A 16566-nucleotide genomic window follows, 5' to 3' on the forward strand; every position below is an offset into this window, starting at 1 on the left:
GAGGGAGGTGCCAGGGGCCCAGCTGGACTTACGGCCTCTCTGGGCTGCTTCCCCCCACACACACACACACACACCTCCCAGCCCCACAGCCAGGGCAAGGCCAGCATCAACGGAGCCACCCCCGCACTCCACAGCCATACACCGGGTACCAATCATGATCCGCTTTAATCGCTGCAGTGTGTAAATACTGGTTAATGTCCATTAATGCTCCAGTCCCCTGCGAACAGCCGAGCGCGGCAGGTTACGAGCCTGGCGATTGTGCTGGCATCCGTGAGCGGGTTAGATGCGGCAGGCACAGCACCAGCCGCAGCTAAATTTCGCCCGTTCGTCTTCGTGCAAAGACCTAGCTGCTAATTTGGCATTTATGAAGGCTGGGAGGTGTCTGTTGCCATGGGAACAGCCCCAGGCCCCTGCCTCCACCTCCCCCTGCCCCCCCATGGCAGCCAGCCCTCAGACTGGCTCGAAGTGCAGGCTACGGGCCAGTCCTGGCCCCAGGCCGCTGAGCCCTCCTGCAGGGGTGGGGCAGCTGCCTCGTGGCACTGGACCGGCCCACATCCTGATGGGGGCTGTGTGCAACCCTTGCTCTCGCCACGTGCAGGTGAGCGTTAGTCCCCCTGTGAAATGGGCTCCGTGGGCTGAGTCTGGGCAGGGGCTGCCCTCAGGAAGGTGGCGGCAGCGGCTGGGAGGTGGCTCCCCCCAAGGCAATGGCAGGTGGAGGGGGCTGAAGCGGGGCAGGGCAGGCAGATGGGGACCCGGCAGAGGCACACGGGTCGTTCCCCAGAGCCACAGTGGCCGTGCGTGGCCGGAGCGGGCTACAGGTCCTCGTCGCCGATCCCCTCGAAGGCATAGTTGCCGTGGAAGTCGTCGGTGCCCAGGTCGCTGGTGGAGCCGGAGTGGCTGACGCCCCGCAGGCTGACGGAGGTGAGCTTGCTCTGCAGGGAGGGAGGGAGGGCGGGTTAGACCAGGCGCCCACCCGCCCGCGCCACCCCCCACACGAGGTGGCGAGTTACTCACCGAGAGTTTGAGCATGGGCTCCCTGCTGGCATCGGGCGAGTCCTGCAGAGAGGGACAGGGGTCAGAGCGGGCATGCAGGGCGGGGAGGGTGGGGGCGGGGGGCTGCACTTACCAGCAGGGGCGGGGACTTCACAGCTTGCTGGCTGTCCGAGCGCCGCAGGGCCCCGTTGGCTCGCCTGCGGAACATCTGGGGGAAAGCAGAGGAGAGCAGCTCAGCAAGGGCTCGGGGACAGCCGGGTGGCCACACAGGCCCCAGAGGCGGGGGGACAGCCCCTCGCCATCTGTGCTCCAGCCGGGGAACCTGGGGGGACAGGGGGACCCCAGGGGGGCTGGGGCAGCAGCAATGCAAGAGGGACAAGTTCACCCCCTGCCTAGCTGCCCCCTCACCTTGCGGATGCTGCCGCCAGACTTCTTCACCATCAGCTCATCCACCATGGACTGCAGGCAGATGCTCAGCATGATGGCCTGGGGGAGACAGCGCCCGTCACAGCCAGCCCCGAGCAGGCCCCCCATCTCCCCCAGAGCACAGCCCTGCCTGCAGCCCCCCAGCCACAGAGCTCTGGGAGCAGCACGGACCAGCTGGCAGAGCCCCCACGGCTGGGGCCCTGCGTGAAGCCCGGGGCAGGCTGGCAGCTGGCCCTACCTGGGGGCTGGTGATGGTCACCCACTGCAGCCGGTCCTTGCTCATCAGGTACTCGAAGGCCAGCTCCAGCTTCACCTCCGCTTTCCCCGGGCTGCTCCCCGGCGGCCCGCTGCTCGTGGGAACCTGAGGAAGAGGAGGGTGAGGCCGGGGCTGTCCCTGCCCACCCCTGCCAGTGGGGCACCAAACAGAGCCCCCTGGACCCAGCCGGGCCCTTGCCTCCCAGCCCAAGTCCCAGGGCCACTGGAGTGGGGGGCTGAGGGAGGCTGCCCAGCTCCTCAGGTAGCCTTTCTGCCATAGCAGGAAACCCCCACAGACCCCCCTCCCCCAACCCTCTCCCCCAAAGACCAGTCCCCTCCTGACACAGACCCCTCCCCCAGTCACACACCCCCACCCCTCTCCCACAGACCCCCCCACAGTCACAGGTACCTCCCACCACTCCCCCAAAGACCCCACCCCTCCCCAAAAGACCTCTCCTCCCAGTCACAGGCACCCCCCACCCTTCCCCCCCACACAGGCACCCCCATCCCTCCCCCAAAGACCCCCGCCCCCACAGATCCCCTCCTCAGTCACCCCCATCCCTCCCTCACAGCATCCCACACAGGAGGGTGTGGCCCGAGCTGTGGGGGGCAGGCGGGCAAGGGGCCTGGCTGGTACTGTGGGCGAGCCAGACGGGCCAACGGATACCCCCCAGCTCTGTGGGAGGGCGCGACCCGAGCCGCGGCGGGCGAGGGGCACTCACCGAGGACGTGACCCGCCAGCACCGCATGCGCGTCACCTTGAAGCTGCCCTCTTTGATCTGCTCGCTGGGCAGCCGCACCTGGAAGTTCAGCTCGCTGTTGCCGGCGCTGACGATGACCTGGCAGCCCTTCTCGGGGAAGTCGGTGACGCAGGGCTCGAACTTGAGATAGCCGTAGTACTTCAGGGTCTGCGCCAGGCGGATGAACTGCAGGCAGAGCCGGGCACGGGTTCAGGACCCTCGCTGCCACCAGCCTGGGGCACCTCTGCCCAGCTGTTCCCGGCAAGTGGGTGCGGGAACCTCCAGACAGACTCCTCCCGCAGCAGGAAGCGAAGGAGTGGGCCCAGGGGCCACAGACCCTGCTCCGCCTCTCCCCTCAGACCCTACTTGAGACCCCTGGGGCCAGCGTGAACCCAGCTCCCTTCCCCCCGCACGCTCCGCTCACCCACCTCCTTCTTGGAGACCTTCTCCTGCAGGGACTTGAGTTGCCGGTGCTGCTCCTTGGTGACGAGGATCCAGCCACGTTCTATGTCTGACACCGTCTGCAAAGGAGCAGAGGCCATGAGGGGCAGCCTGTGCGGGCCCGGGCCCCGCAGCACAGACAAGGGGCCCAAGACAGGCTGGGCTGGGCCCACGCGGACACTCACCTGCGCATACAGCAAGTTCAGCCCCACCCGCTGCTCCATGACGTCGTCGTCATAGGAAGAGTCCCAGTAACTAGAGAGACGGAGCACACGGAGTCAGCGGGTCCCCAGCACGCAGCAGGGCTGGGGCACGGCGAACCCAGCAGACCACAGACTGGGCTGGCATCGGGGGAGCAGGGCGCCACTCCTAGCCCTGTGGAGTGACCCCAGCCCAGTCACTGCTCTCCCCAAAAAGAAGAGGAGTCCTTGTGGCACCTTAGAGACGAAGACATTTATTTGAGCGTGAGCTTTCGTGAGCTGCAGCTCACTGCATGGGATGCATCCGACGCTCAAATAAATGGGTTAGTCTCTAAGGTGCCCCAAGTCCTCCTGTTCTTTTTGCGGATACAGACTAACACGGCTGCTGCTCTGAATGCTCTCGCCAGGCCACCAGCATTGTCACAGACCCACAGGGTCGGGGCTCTGGAACGGCTCCGGGAGGACCCCCCGGGGTCTCTCACTTCCCCCAGGGTGAGCCATGCGGCCTCACCGCCTCCTGAGACTGGGCCCGTTCCAGCAGAGTCCGTTCTGGGCAGCTGGCACCCAGCCCAGCTGCAGTGACCCCTGGGGTTCAAGCTCTGTCCCCCCGTCTGTCCGATCTCCTTTGTCAGACTCCCGGGGTGCCCCCGACTACTCCCCACAGCCCACACTTAGCCCCCTCCACCCCCAGGCCTTTGCTCCCAAGCTGGGGGATGGGGCTCAGCCCCCCTGCAGAGGGGCAGGGAATCCCCGTCTCTCTGGGTCGCTGGTCGCCAGGTGTCCACTCCTGGCCATGGATCTGCCCTTCTCTTCTCAAGAGCTGCATGGAGATGGGACCTAAGGGCCCAGGCCACCAGGCACCATCCACACCTGTGTCTTCACCTGCCCCAGAGCCCCCAGACCTTCCAATCTGCTGGGGAACTGTGCCTCACACAGGGGAAACTGAGGCACACACAGGCTTCATACAAAATATTTTAAAATTCCCACTTCATCACAAGCATCAATGAGAACAAGAGCCGGGGGGTGTTGTGTGTGTGCAGTGGGGGGTCTAGCCACACACCTGGGAGAGGGTGCCGCTCAAGGGGGGAGGCACAGGCAGGGCATTGCCACACACTCCAGCCCCTTGGGCCCTGCCCTAATCTGTGGGGCCCAGGGCTTTTCAGATAGCTAGGCCAGGCTCTCGTTCTCCATGCTGCGCAGCAGAGTAGGGCCCGGGGGGCCTGATTGGGCCCAAGGTGAGACAAGGGACTTTTTGGTGAAGATTTTATGCTCTATACATGTGGCTCAGTTTACCCTGCTCACTAAGCACACTGAGGGCAGGTCTACACTGCAGATTTACAGCATGTCTGGTGAAGACAACTCAGCTCCACACTAACACAGCGCTGTCTACATGGCGTCAGTCTGTCACTCGGGGTATTCACGACACGACCAAAAGCAATTCTCTCATGCAGACCAGGGCTGAGTGTAAAAGGGAATGAGGCATGGTGCACAGCGGAGTTTTTGCTAATACTTTTAGGACAGGCGTGCCTCAGTTTACCCGGGGTACCCTGCTATATGCGCACTGACTGCAAAAAGGAACAAGGCATGGCCAAGCAGCAGGGATGCTGCCTGGGTGAGAGCGGCTCCTCTCACGAGAACTGGCTGGAACCAGCACAGGTGGAGACACTGGCAGAGACAACGGGAGTGAAGTGACCAAACCTTATTGTGGGAGGCCATTAGCACACCTGGGAGCCAAAGCACGCCGAGCAGGTGCACCCAGCGCAGCTCCAGCCAGCCGGGAGCGCGGGAGGCTCAGAGACAAGGGCCCAGCGAGAGAAACGGCTCTCGGAAGAGCGCGGCGGTGGGGGCGTTGCCAGATCCCTGCCGATCGGCACTGGGTGAAGTCTCCGCGTGGCGTGACCCGCGCTGGGGAAAGCGTGGCCAGGCAGCACCCCGGAGAACAGGGCAGGAAGAGTCACGGATCCCCGGAACAGAGGGGCCCTTGCTCCTCACTCCCTCGGCCCAGCGAGGTCCTGCCCTGGGCTGGGGGGGGCCGCAGGCCGCCTGGCCGGCTGAGCCACTCACCTCTTGCGCAGGATGATCTTGTACTCGGGGTTGCGGAGGCTGGTGACAGACACGTACGGCAGCTCAAACTCCTGCAGCTTCCTCATGACTGACAAGGGACAGCAGCATTCAGAGCCCCGCAGCTCAGCCTGCCCGGCGCCCTGCCCTCCTTTCCCAGGGGCCTGCCCCACGCCCGGCGCCCTGCCCTCCTTTCCCAGGGGCCTGCCCCACGCCCGGCGCCCTGCCCTCCTTTCCCAGGGGCCTGCCCCACGCCCGGCGCCCTGCCCTGCCCTCCCCTCCCCTCCCCCACCCCAAGGCCCACCACGGGGCTCCCGGGCTGCAGCCCCCAGGAGGGAGGCACTCACAGGAAAAGGCTCCGTCCTTGGCTTCTCTTGCCAGGAAGAGGCTGAAGTAGCCAACTAGGTCCTCAGGCAGATCCAGCTTGGAGGCGACGGCCTGGTGAGCAAGCAGAGAGTTACCACTTCCCGCAGCCCCGAGCCCTGCCCGGGGCCACAGCCCCCACCACACCCTGCTTCCAGCCAGGCCGCTACAGGGCTGGGCACCAGGGCACGCACAGGGGCCCTGGGCACCCCAGATGGCAGAGACCCCAGAGACAGCCTGAGGGGGAGGTGTGGGGATGTTGGTGAGCGACCCCAGAGACAGCCCAGCCCGGGGGTGAGGACACGCCAGGAAGCGACCTAGAGCTCGCCCCCTGCCCCAGCACAGGCCCTGCTCTCGCTCCCTAGGCCCTTCCCGCACCTGTGCCCCCCACCAGCGCCTCTGCCCCGCCGCACCTACCTCCAGGACGTCCTCCGTCTGGTCTGAGGTCAGGATGGTGACCGTGACCTTCTGGCCGTTGGAGAGCAGCACCTCCAGCTGCACCTCCTCAGTGGGGATCTGCTGCGTCTCCTGGGGCATGGGGACAAGGTGAGGGGGCTCTGCGCCCTGCCCCCGCAGCCCCTGCCCACACCCCCGCCCGTGACCAGGGGGAGTTTTCTGTCCTCTTTTTAGGATGTTTAGGTGTGCCTCAGTTTCCCCAGTACTTTGCATTGCTCCCCAGGATGGGGGTGGGGGAGGGGTGTGGTTAGAGACCCGAGGTGGGCGTCACCTCCCTGCTGGGTGGAATGAACAGTCAGCCCGGAGCTGGCTGATCGGGGGGCCCAGAGACCCAGCACCAGCGACTCCCGGCTCAGCAGGAGGCAGGGCAGGCGACCCGGAGGGCTCTGACCGAGGAAGGCAGACAGAGACACAGCCAAACCATGGGCTCGTGACCGCACAGCTGGGGCTGGACTCACCGGGATGGACTTGAGCGCGGCTCGAACCCCCACTTCTCTGTGCTCCCCTACGGACTGTCTGTGCCACGCGCCGGGGCGGACACCCCAAATGCCTGGCCGGCGCGGTCTCTGTGCCGGGAGCCTCCGTGGGTTGAGGCAGGTGGGCTGGAGCCCAGGGGCTAGGAGGCAGGGAGACTGCACGGCTGACCCCAGAAGAAGAGTGAGAGTCCAGGGGATCTGTCTCACTGCGAGGTCCCCGTTACCGACGGTGGGAGCTGGGCGTAGCCCCTACCCCATGGAGCCAACACCCCCCACTCCCACAGCCAGCCACCCCCTGCACCCTTCCTCTGCCCCTGCTCACCTGCTGCGCCTTGCGCAGGAAGCTGTTGAAGGTCTCGCTGCCTCCCAGCACTGGGTCCTGCCGCACTAAGGGTGGAACAAACCCAGGAGTCAGGCGGCACGTCCAGAACCCGGCCCAGAGAGAGCCCCCCCCAGGACGCCCCCTCTGCCCAGAGAGAGCCGCAGCTCCCCCCGCCCCAGAGACGCCCCCCGGCGCCCTGTGAAACCCAGCCCAGAGAGAGCCCTCCCAGGACGCCCCCCCTGCCCAGAGAGAGCCACCCCGCTGCCCTGTGAAACCCCCGCCCCAGAGACGCCCCCCCCGCTGCCCTGTGAAACCCAGAACAGAGAGCCCCCCCCCAGGACGCCCCCCCTGCCCAGAGAGGGCCGCACCTCCCCCCGCCCCAGAGATGCCCCCCCCGCTGCCCTGTGAAACCCAGAACAGAGAGCCCCCCCAGGACGCCCCCCCTGCCCAGAGAGGGCCGCACCTCCCCCCGCCCCAGAGACGCCCCCCCCGCCGCCCTGTGAAACCCGGCCCAGAGAGAGCCCTCCCAGGACGCCCCCCCTACCCAGAGAGAGCCACCCCGCTGCCCTGTGAAACCCCCGCCCCAGAGACGCCCCCCCGCTGCCCTGTGAAACCCAGCCCAGAGAGCCCCCCCAGGACGGCCCCCCTGCCCAGAGAGAGCCGCACCTCCCCCCGCCCCAGAGATGCCCCCCCCCAGCACCCTGTGAAACCCAGCCCAGAGGGAGCCACACACTCCTCCCTGGAACACCACCCTGGCCCCCGAATTCTCACCCCTCATCCCCCCATGTTACACCACACACCCAGAGAGCACACCCCTGAACCATCACCGAAACCCCCAACCCTCCATGGTACCCCACACACCCAGAGACAACCCCCTGAGCTCTCACAGAACTCCCTGACCCACCTTGGTACCCCACTCCCAGAGAGCGCCTCCAATCCCTAAGGACCGCCCGACCCCCATGGTACCCCACACACCCAGAGAGCACCCCCCCATCTCCAATGGAACCCCCAGTGCTGAGAGCACAAACAGACACGCGCACACGGACTGTGAAATTGGGAATTTTTAGTAATGATTTTATGAAGCCTGTGTGCGCCTCAGTTTCCCCGGTGTGCAGCACTGTTTCCCAACAGGTGGGAAGGTCTGGGGGCTCTAGGGGCAGGCGAAGACACAGGTGTGGACGGCGCCTGGCGGCCTGGACCCTTAGGTCCCATCTCCATGCAGCTCTTGAGAAGAGAAGGGCAGATCCATGGCCAGGACATGGACACCTGGCGACCAACCACCATGGATGGTCCCACCCCTCCGCAGGGGGCTGAGCCGCATCCCCCAGCTTGGGAACAAAAGCCCGGGGGGGGGGGGAAAGCTAAGTATGGACTTTGGGGAGCACTCAGGGGCACCGCAGAGTCTGACAAAGGAGATCAGACAGATGTGGGGACAGAGCTTGAACCCTGGGGGTTGCTGCAGCTGGACTGGGCGCCAGCTGCCCAGAACAGACTCTGCTGGAACCTTCACTTCTCTGGAGACCCCAGGGCTGCCTGTGCCGTGTGCCAGGCCACGGATACACCCGCCTGTCTGCCCGCGCTGGCTGGGTGTCCCTGCAGTCGCTGGCAGGGGTGCTGCTCCCCCAGATAGAGCACGTCTACCCCAGGGTCTGTCCCAGACTCGCTGCCCAGAACTCCCAGGGTGGGGCAGGGATCTGCAGCCCCAGGGGCCCAGTCTCAGGAGGCAGCAAGGCCGCGTGGCTCACCCTAGGGGAAGAGTGAGACCTCGGGGGGTCTGGGTCACTGAAGGGTTCCTCCCAGAGACTGTTCCCAGGCTGGGGCATATGGACCCACATGGCTGTGTGTGGATGACACACACAGACATGCCCACCTCTGCCAGCCTGAGGTCTAGGAGGGGCTGCTACTGGGGCATGAAGCCGTGGAGAGCCCAGGCCGGGCTGCCCAGAGTCAGCCGCTGTGAGTGGTCAGCTAATGGCCCAGGCCTGGTTCCACGCTTGGAGAGATGCCCCAAGCCAAGCAGGGCTCAAGCTAGCGCTGCCTGCCTGCCCACTTACCGGCCTGCATGTACTTCTCCAGCTGCTCTCGTCTCTGCTCCACCTCCGCCGGGGTGAGGGTGAAGATCTTCTTTGGAGGAAAGGCGGGCACCACATTGGCCCCATACTCTTTCCTTAGCTGGAAGGAGAGCACAGAACACTGAGACGCCCCAGGGGCACGCCTGGACAGACCCATAGGCCCCACCATCGCCCCCTGGCCTGAGTCTTCCCCACCCTGTCCTGGGGCACGGGGAGCATCCTCTGAACCGGAGCTGGGGTGGCATCTAACTCCATGGCCCCAAACATGAGGGAGAGCCCATCCCGCTCACCACCCGGGGCCCTGAGGGACGTCTCACCAAGGCACCCCGAGGGAACCCTGTGCCCGCCCTGGAGATGGAGGGACGGAGGGCCCCGCGCTGCGAAGCCCAGGCAGCGAGTGCCTCACACAGCAGGAGTGCTCACATCTCGGACAGCCCGGAGCGGCCCTGCGGACTGCGACAGCCCTTTCCACCCGCAGCAGGGAGCGCTTGGTGGGGCCCAGGGGCTGGCAGGGGACTGTGCCAGGGCTGCCCAGGAGCCACCCCAGACAGCTCCTGCCCTGCGCGGAGCCAGGAATGGCGGATTCTCAGCAGCTCAGCTCAGCTTCCCCCCACGCCCCTTAGAGCCTGGCCGCCACATGGGCCAGACTCTTCCCCACCCGCAAGGGAAGCGGAGCTGGAGATCTCAGCAGGGCACCGGGCACCTGCCCGGCAGGAACGACTGGTGCTGAGGAGGGGAGCGGCTGCCGGGGAGCTCTGGGCTGCTCTTGGCTGGCGGGGAGCAGGGGACAGAGCTGCCCTCCGGGCTGCGGCAGGCGGGCGCGACTCACCTGTTCATGCAGGCCCAGCAGCTGCCGGTAGCGCACTCGGCAGTGCAGCACGCCGTTCACGTGGACGTTGTAGGCCTGCAGGGGGAAGTAACCCCAGAATCACCCGTCTGGGGCGCCGCCGGGAGCAGAGCTGGGGAGCCCTGAACGGGGCAGGGGAACCCGCCAAGGCCGGGGAGGGGAGGAGAGACCCCAGCACCCGCTGAGCAGGGGAGGTGTTTGGGGGAGAGGCAGACCTGGCCCGTGACCTGGCCCGGGCGCTGCGGGAGGGCCCTGCCCTGCACCCACTCCCAGCCCACAGGCACAGCTCGGGCCTCCCAGGCAGGGCCGCAGGGAGTCTTGTTTGAAGTTGGGACGCCCCCCACAGGCCCAGGCCCTCTGCCAGCCCCACAGAGCCCACGTGGGTTTTGCTGTGGTACAGCAGCTGGCCACCAGCTCCTGCTCAGCCCTAGTCGTCGTTACAGAGTTCGGGGCTGCGGGAGACCCTCAGCAAGCAGCAGCACCCTCCAGGAGATGGGGCTCGGCTGGGGGGCAGCACAGTGAGGGCTGCAGCCCGGGCCAGGTGTCTCTGGGGGAGGGGAGCAGGCGTGGAGGCAAAGCCCAGGGAGGGGTGAGTGTGGACCCTGGGGGTGGGGGCAGACCCAGCAGAGGGGGACTAGAGCTGGACTCCTCAGGGCAATCCTGACAGGTTGGGAGTCACCTGGGGGACTTCAGAACACCTAAGGCCAGAAGGGACCAACCCATCACCCCACGTGACCCCTGCACCGCGCTGGGCAGAGACCCCCCACCCCCGGCGAGCCATGCACCCACCCACGCCGCGTGTGGAGCCGCAGCGGAGCTGTCGGCAGACACAGCCCAGCTGGCCATGAAGCCTCCGAGGGCGGGAGATCCGCCCTGTCTCCACGGCGAAGGCCCCCCCCGGAACACTGGCACCTTTGGTCCTGCCATGGCCCGGGAGAGCGAGGATCTGCCTGCTCCGAGACTCTCCCCCACAGAGGTACTTGGAGACAGCATCACATGCACCCACCTTCCCTTGGCCCCTGGCACTGGAAACTCCACCCCCAGGAAGCCGCAGCTTTGCCTGACACCATCCGGTCCCCAGCATGGGGCTCCCGGCTCCCTCCCTCTCGCTGGCCAGGGACTCTCTCTCTCTCTCTGTTCACTAGCCAGAGAAGTCAGATGCCTGAGGAGGGAGAATGGTCAGGCCACTGCCACACAGGCCTTTCCAGGGTGTGTCAGGAGCTTGCCAACTCCCTGACTGCCCCTGGGAGAGGGGGGCAGGGCTGCCTGAAGACAGGCTTGTGAGAGAACAGAAAAGGACTCATCCCTTAGCAGCAGCTGCTGACTCAAGAGGTGATTACGACCTTTGCTTGTTTGCTCTCCCATTCCAGATTTAGAACGCTAGGGCCCGCTAGGGCCCACGCTGTGCAGAGCTGTCCCCTACAATCCCCAGAACACTGCTGGCTTGGACGGCACTGAGCCTTCGCTGCCGGTGGACAGCTAGGCAGCCAAACCACAAAGCAGCAGGACCACGCACAAGGACAGTGCTATTTAAATAAATATATAACTGGGAAAAAGGAGAACAAAATAGCAATCAACATAGATTAGAAATTATGACATGTACAAAACTGATAAGGGAAGCTAAAGACATCATGGAAAAATCCATGGCTGGCAGAGCAAGCACCAGTGTTCCCTCTAGTTTTTCCCCACACATGCGGAATGAATTTTGTTATGTGCACCAATATAGAGGTGATGTGTGGGGCTGAGGGGTTCGGAGTGTGGAAGGGGGCTCAGGGCTGGGGCAGAGGCATGGGGGGGGTGAGGGCTCTGGCTGGGGGTGCAGTCTCTAGAGTCAGGCTGGGGATGAAGGGTTTGGGGTGCAGGCTGCCCTGGGGCTACAACAGGGAGAGAGAGAGAGAGGACTACCCCCAAGCTCTCTCTCCCCACAGCAGCACCTGGTCTGGGTGAGAGAGGCATCTCCCCCCACCGCAGCCCTGAGCACCTGTGCGGCGCTTAATAGGCTCCTGCGCGGCCAAACAGCTTCAAGGGAACTTAGGTAAGGACAATAGGAAGGAGGGTTTTTTGGTTTTAATTCTGTCAGGAATAAAAATCCTACCAATGGTACAGGCCCATTATTAGATGGGGAAAATTTGAATAATGCTGCAGGAAAGCCAGGAATGTTCAAGTTCTGCATTTGGAAAGAAGCAGGATGAGGTACTCCAGTCATATCACGAGGATGAAGAAGTTACAGAGACCAAAATTTAATTAAATTCAATATCCTTGTGAGGGAAAAATTCCCAAGAAGCCCACCACAGTAGCATTTCATTTCAAAAAGGGGAACCACACAAAAATGAGGAAGTCAGTGGGGCGATGGGATGTGCGAAGTGCCTAAAGTGGCACGCAAGGGAGACAAGTCCATTGTGGAGAAGCTAAATGAATTCTTTGCATTGGTCTTCACTGCGGAAAACGTGGTGATGATTCCCATACTTTAGCCATTCTTTTCAGGTGACAAATCAGAGGAACTGTCCCAGATTGAAGGCTCAATAGAGAAGGGTTTGGAACAAATTAAAAAGTATTAAGTCACTAGGACCAGACAGCGTTCACCCAAAAGTTCTGAAGGAACTCAAACATGAAACTGCAGAAAAAAACCATGGTATCGCTTAAATCGACCTATGTACCAGATGACTGGAGGATAGTTAATGTGATGCTGTTTTTAAAAAAGGCTCCAGAGGCGATCCTGGCAATTACAGGCCAGTAAGCCTAACTTCAATACCAGGCAAACTGGCTGAAACTATAGTAAAAAACAGAATTATCAGACACAGATGAACGTAATATGCTGGAGAAGATTCAATACGGCTTTTGTAAAGGGAAATCCTGCCTCACCAATTTATTAGAATTCTTTGAGAGGGTCAACAAGCATGTGGACAAGGGGGATCCAGTGGATATAGTGTACTTGGACTTTCAGAAAGCCTTTGACAAGATCCCTCACCAAAGGCTCTTGAGCAAAGTAAGCTGTCATGGGATAAGAGGGAAGGTCCTCTCATGGATCAGTAATTGGTTAACAAACAGGAAACAGAGGCTAGGAATATATGGTCAGTTTTCACAACGCAGAGAGGTAAACAGCAGGGTCTCCCAGGGCTCTGTACTGTGACATGTGCTGTTCAACATATTCATAAATGATCCTGAAAAAGGGGTGAACAATGAGGTGGAAAAATTTGCAGAAGACACAAAATTACTCCAGATAGTTAAGTCCAGAGCTGACTGCGAAGAGTTACAAAGGGACCTCACGAAACTGGATGACTGGGCAATAAAATGGCAGATGAAATTCAGTGTTGGTAAATGCAAAGTAATGCACATTGGAAAACAATCCCAACTATCCATATAAAATGATGGGGTCTGAATTAGCTGTTACCACACAAGAAAGAGATCTGGAGTCACTGTGGATAGTTCTCTGAAAACATTCACTCAATGTGCAGCGGCAGTCAAAAAAGCCAACAGGATGTTAGGAAACGGATATATAAGAAGACGGTAAACAACACAATACCACTATATAAATCCATGGTACGCCCCCACCTTGAATACTGCTTGAAGATCTGGTCGCCCTGCTCAAAAAAGATATACTGGAATTGGAAAATTACAGAGAAAGGCAACAAAAATATTTAGAGGGATGGAACAACTTCCCAGCTGAGGACAGATTAATAAGACTGGGACTGTTCAGCATGAAAAAGAAACGACGAAGGGGGGATAGGATGGAGGTCTATAAAATCATGACTGGTGTGAAGCAAGTGAATAAGGACATGTCATTTACCTCTTCACTTAACACACAAACCGGGGGTCACCCTATTAAATTAGTAGGCAGCACATTTAAAAGAAACATGAAGTATTTCTTCACACAACATAAGAACAGCCAGACTGGCTCAGACCAAAGGTCCCAGCCCAGTATCCTGTCTTCTGACAGTGGCCAATGCCAGCTGCCCCAGAGGGAATGAACAGAGCACAGTTAACCTGTGGAACTCATTGCTAGGGGATGTTGTGAAGGCCAAAAGTATAAGAGAGTTAAAAAAAAAAATGAGATAAGTTCATGGAGGACAGGTCCACCAAAGGCTATTAGGCAAGATGTTCAGGATACAACCCCATGCTTCGGGTGTCCCCTAACCTCTGACTGCCAGAACCTGGGACTGGACAACAGGGGCTGGATCACATGATCATAGAATATCAGGGTTGGAAGGGACCTCAGGAGGTCATCTAGTCCAACCCCCTGCTCAAAGCAGGACCAACCCCAATTAAATCATCCCAGCCAGGGCTTTGTCAAGCTGGGCCTTAAAAATATTTAAGGAAGGAGATTCCACCACCTCCCCAGGGAACCCATTCCACTGCTTCACCACCCTCCTAGTGAAAAAGTTTTTCCTAATATCCAACCTAAACCTCCCCCACTGCAACTTGAGACCATTGCTCCCTGTTCTGTCATCTGCTACCACTGAGAACAGTCAAGATCCATCCTCTTTGGAACCCCCTTTCAGGTAGCTGAAGGCTGCTATCAAATCCCCCCTCATTCTTCTCTTCTGCAGACTAAACATCCCCAGTTCCCTCAGCCTCTCCTGATAAGTCATGTGTTCCAGTCCCCTAATCATTTTTTTTGCCCTCCGCTGGACATTTTCCAATTTTTCCACATCCTTCTTGTAGTGTGGGGCCCAAAACTGGACACAGTACTCCAGATGAGGCCTCACCAATGTCAAATAGAGGGGGACGATCACGTCCCTCGATCTGCTCGCTATGCCCCTACTTATACATCCCAAAATGCTGTTAGCTTTCTCGGCAACAAGGGCACACTGCTGACTCATATCCAGCTTCTCGTCCACTGTCACCCCTAGGTCCTTTTCCGCAGAACTGCTGCCGAGCCACTCGGGGCATGTTCAATCGGCAGGAGGTTCCCACCCTGGCCTGCACCGCCCCAGGCTGCGGCCCCAGCCTGCAAGCACATGCCAGGCTCCGCTCCCTCCCCTGGCCTGGAACCCCAAATGACGGGGAGACAACAGCAGCACCACCCCTCCAGGTCTGGAGCAGCTCGAGGGGTCCTCGCCTGAACTCTGGGGCACCACAGCCCAACAGCGGGCCCTGGAGCTCCAAACCCCTTTCCCAAGCTAGCCGGGGCAGTGCACGTGGCCTACCACAGGCCAGAAGTGTACAGTGAGGCTGCCCTCCCTGTCCCCGGCAGAGCTGGAGGGAGAGCACCTTGGCTGGGATAGCAGGGACTGTGGGGGACTGAGGAGAGTGGGGAGAGGGACCGCTCACTCCATGGTCAGGCCTGCTTGGTCTCTGCTACACCCCCCAGACACGGGGACCTGCCAAGTCTGCTGCGGGGCGACTCGCCCTCCCCGGGGTCCCAGCACAGAGGCCAATGCCTCAGAGGCAGTGAGGAGCCGCACCATGCAGCCGACGCGGATACGGCCCTGCCTGGAATACCAATGAGGAGCTGGGGGATCCGCAGGGAGGCCATGCTCCAGAGGCTGGCTCCACGGCCCAGCCAATGCAGTTCCAGCACTAACAAGGGCCCGGGGGACAAGAACAGGGAGGAGGGACGGTAAACAGTGTAGGCTGGGAATCAGCTACAGTAGTGCTGGGCAGTGTGACCTTAAGGCCTCCTTCCCTCTAGCCCTTGCCCCAGCTCCAATCACCAAATCCATGGGGAGCCCTGCCAGTGAGGCAGAAGCTTTGCAAGACGGGAGGCAATTCCCCAGCAGGGCTCACAGCATGGCTGCGTAGAGTTCTGCACCAAGGGCTCACTGCCAGCCCCAGAGGGAAAGGCACCCTCACACCAGGCAGCCTCCTTGCCCTCCCCACACATAGCCTCTCTGCAGCGGCACAGGGACCCCTGGGCAGCTCCTCCGCCGGGAGATGCACCAGCACAGACACATAGTGCCTGGGGACGAGAGAGGGCCCCCTTCTGCCCCCCGAGCAAGGGTAAGCAGCAGCTGTGCTCACTGGCATGAGGGAGCAAAGCCATGCTGCAGCCTGGTAGCAAACAGGCCAAGGACAGCCTCTGCCCCTGAGGGGAGGGGTGTGAGAGTGAGGGCAACCCCACAGAGGGCTCAGAGACAAGGGCTGATGCCTCACACGGTCCTTGGCACTCCCTGCGGAGTCAAAGTGCCCCATGGGCTCCCGAGGCAATGGGCTCCCGAGGACCAGAGGCTGTGGGCTTTCTGCTGCCACCCAGGCCATGCCATGGAGCTGACCTGGTGGATCTCAGCAGGCCACTGGGAGCTGTGGCTGTGTGGAAGGGTCAGTGAGCAGCTGGCAGGCTACATCACGCCAGTTCACTGAGGCTGACGGCAGAGTCCTTAGGCTCTGGAATTCAATTTGCTTCAAGATGGAGGATCCCTCACTCTCACAGACCTTGGGAGACAGGCCAGTCCTCGCTTACAGACAGCCCTCCAACCTGAAGCAAATACTCACCAGCAACCACACACCACACAACAAAAACACCAACTCAGGAACCAAACTCTGCAACAAAGCCCGTTGCCAACTGTGCCCACAGATCTATTCAGGGGACACCATCACAGGACCTAACCACATCAGCCACGCTATCAGGGGCTCATTCACCTGCACATCCACCAATGTGATAGATGCCATCATGTGCCAGCAATGCCCCTCTGCCATGTACATTGGCCAAACTGGACAGTCTCTATGTAAAAGAATAAATGGACACAAATTGGACATCAGGAATTATAACATGCAAAAACCACCCGGAGAACACTTCAATCTCTTTGGTCACTTGATTACAGACCTAAACGTGGCAATACTTCAACAAAAAAACTTCAAAAACAGACTCCAACGAGAGACTGCAGAACTGGAATTAATTTGCAAACTGGACAGCATCAAATTAGGCCTGAATAAAGATTGAGTGGATGGGTCACTACACAAACTAATTTCCCCCA

At 61.0% G+C, this 16566-nt stretch overlaps 1 protein-coding gene across 2 annotated transcripts in view; it reads right to left on the reverse strand.

Moving 5' to 3' along the window:
• Positions 1–146: 146 nt before the first annotated feature.
• SNX17 (sorting nexin 17) overlaps positions 147–16566 on the reverse strand; it is a 31848-nt gene continuing 15428 nt past the window's right edge. The window contains exons 2-15 of one of the 2 annotated variants that reach the window (XM_084622058.1): positions 9635–9709; positions 8788–8905; positions 6734–6798; positions 5897–6007; positions 5464–5554; positions 5120–5207; positions 3041–3110; positions 2843–2935; positions 2397–2600; positions 1658–1780; positions 1402–1479; positions 1127–1201; positions 1015–1056; positions 147–932 (exon numbers count right to left, since the gene is read on the reverse strand). In XM_084622058.1, coding sequence (XP_084478184.1) covers positions 813–932; positions 1015–1056; positions 1127–1201; positions 1402–1479; positions 1658–1780; positions 2397–2600; positions 2843–2935; positions 3041–3110; positions 5120–5207; positions 5464–5554; positions 5897–6007; positions 6734–6798; positions 8788–8905; positions 9635–9709 — 1353 coding nt within the window. In that variant the 3' untranslated portion in view covers positions 147–812. Of the gene's footprint in view, positions 933–1014; positions 1057–1126; positions 1202–1401; positions 1480–1657; positions 1781–2396; positions 2601–2842; positions 3111–5119; positions 5208–5463; positions 6008–6733; positions 6799–8787; positions 8906–9634; positions 9710–16566 lie in introns of both variants that reach the window. The other variant, XM_084622057.1, reaches the window with a different exon arrangement.

The sequence above is a fragment of the Lepidochelys olivacea genome (assembly GCF_965140295.1).
Source record: "Lepidochelys olivacea isolate rLepOli2 genome assembly, chromosome: 3".
Taxonomy (NCBI): domain Eukaryota; kingdom Metazoa; phylum Chordata; order Testudines; family Cheloniidae; genus Lepidochelys; species Lepidochelys olivacea.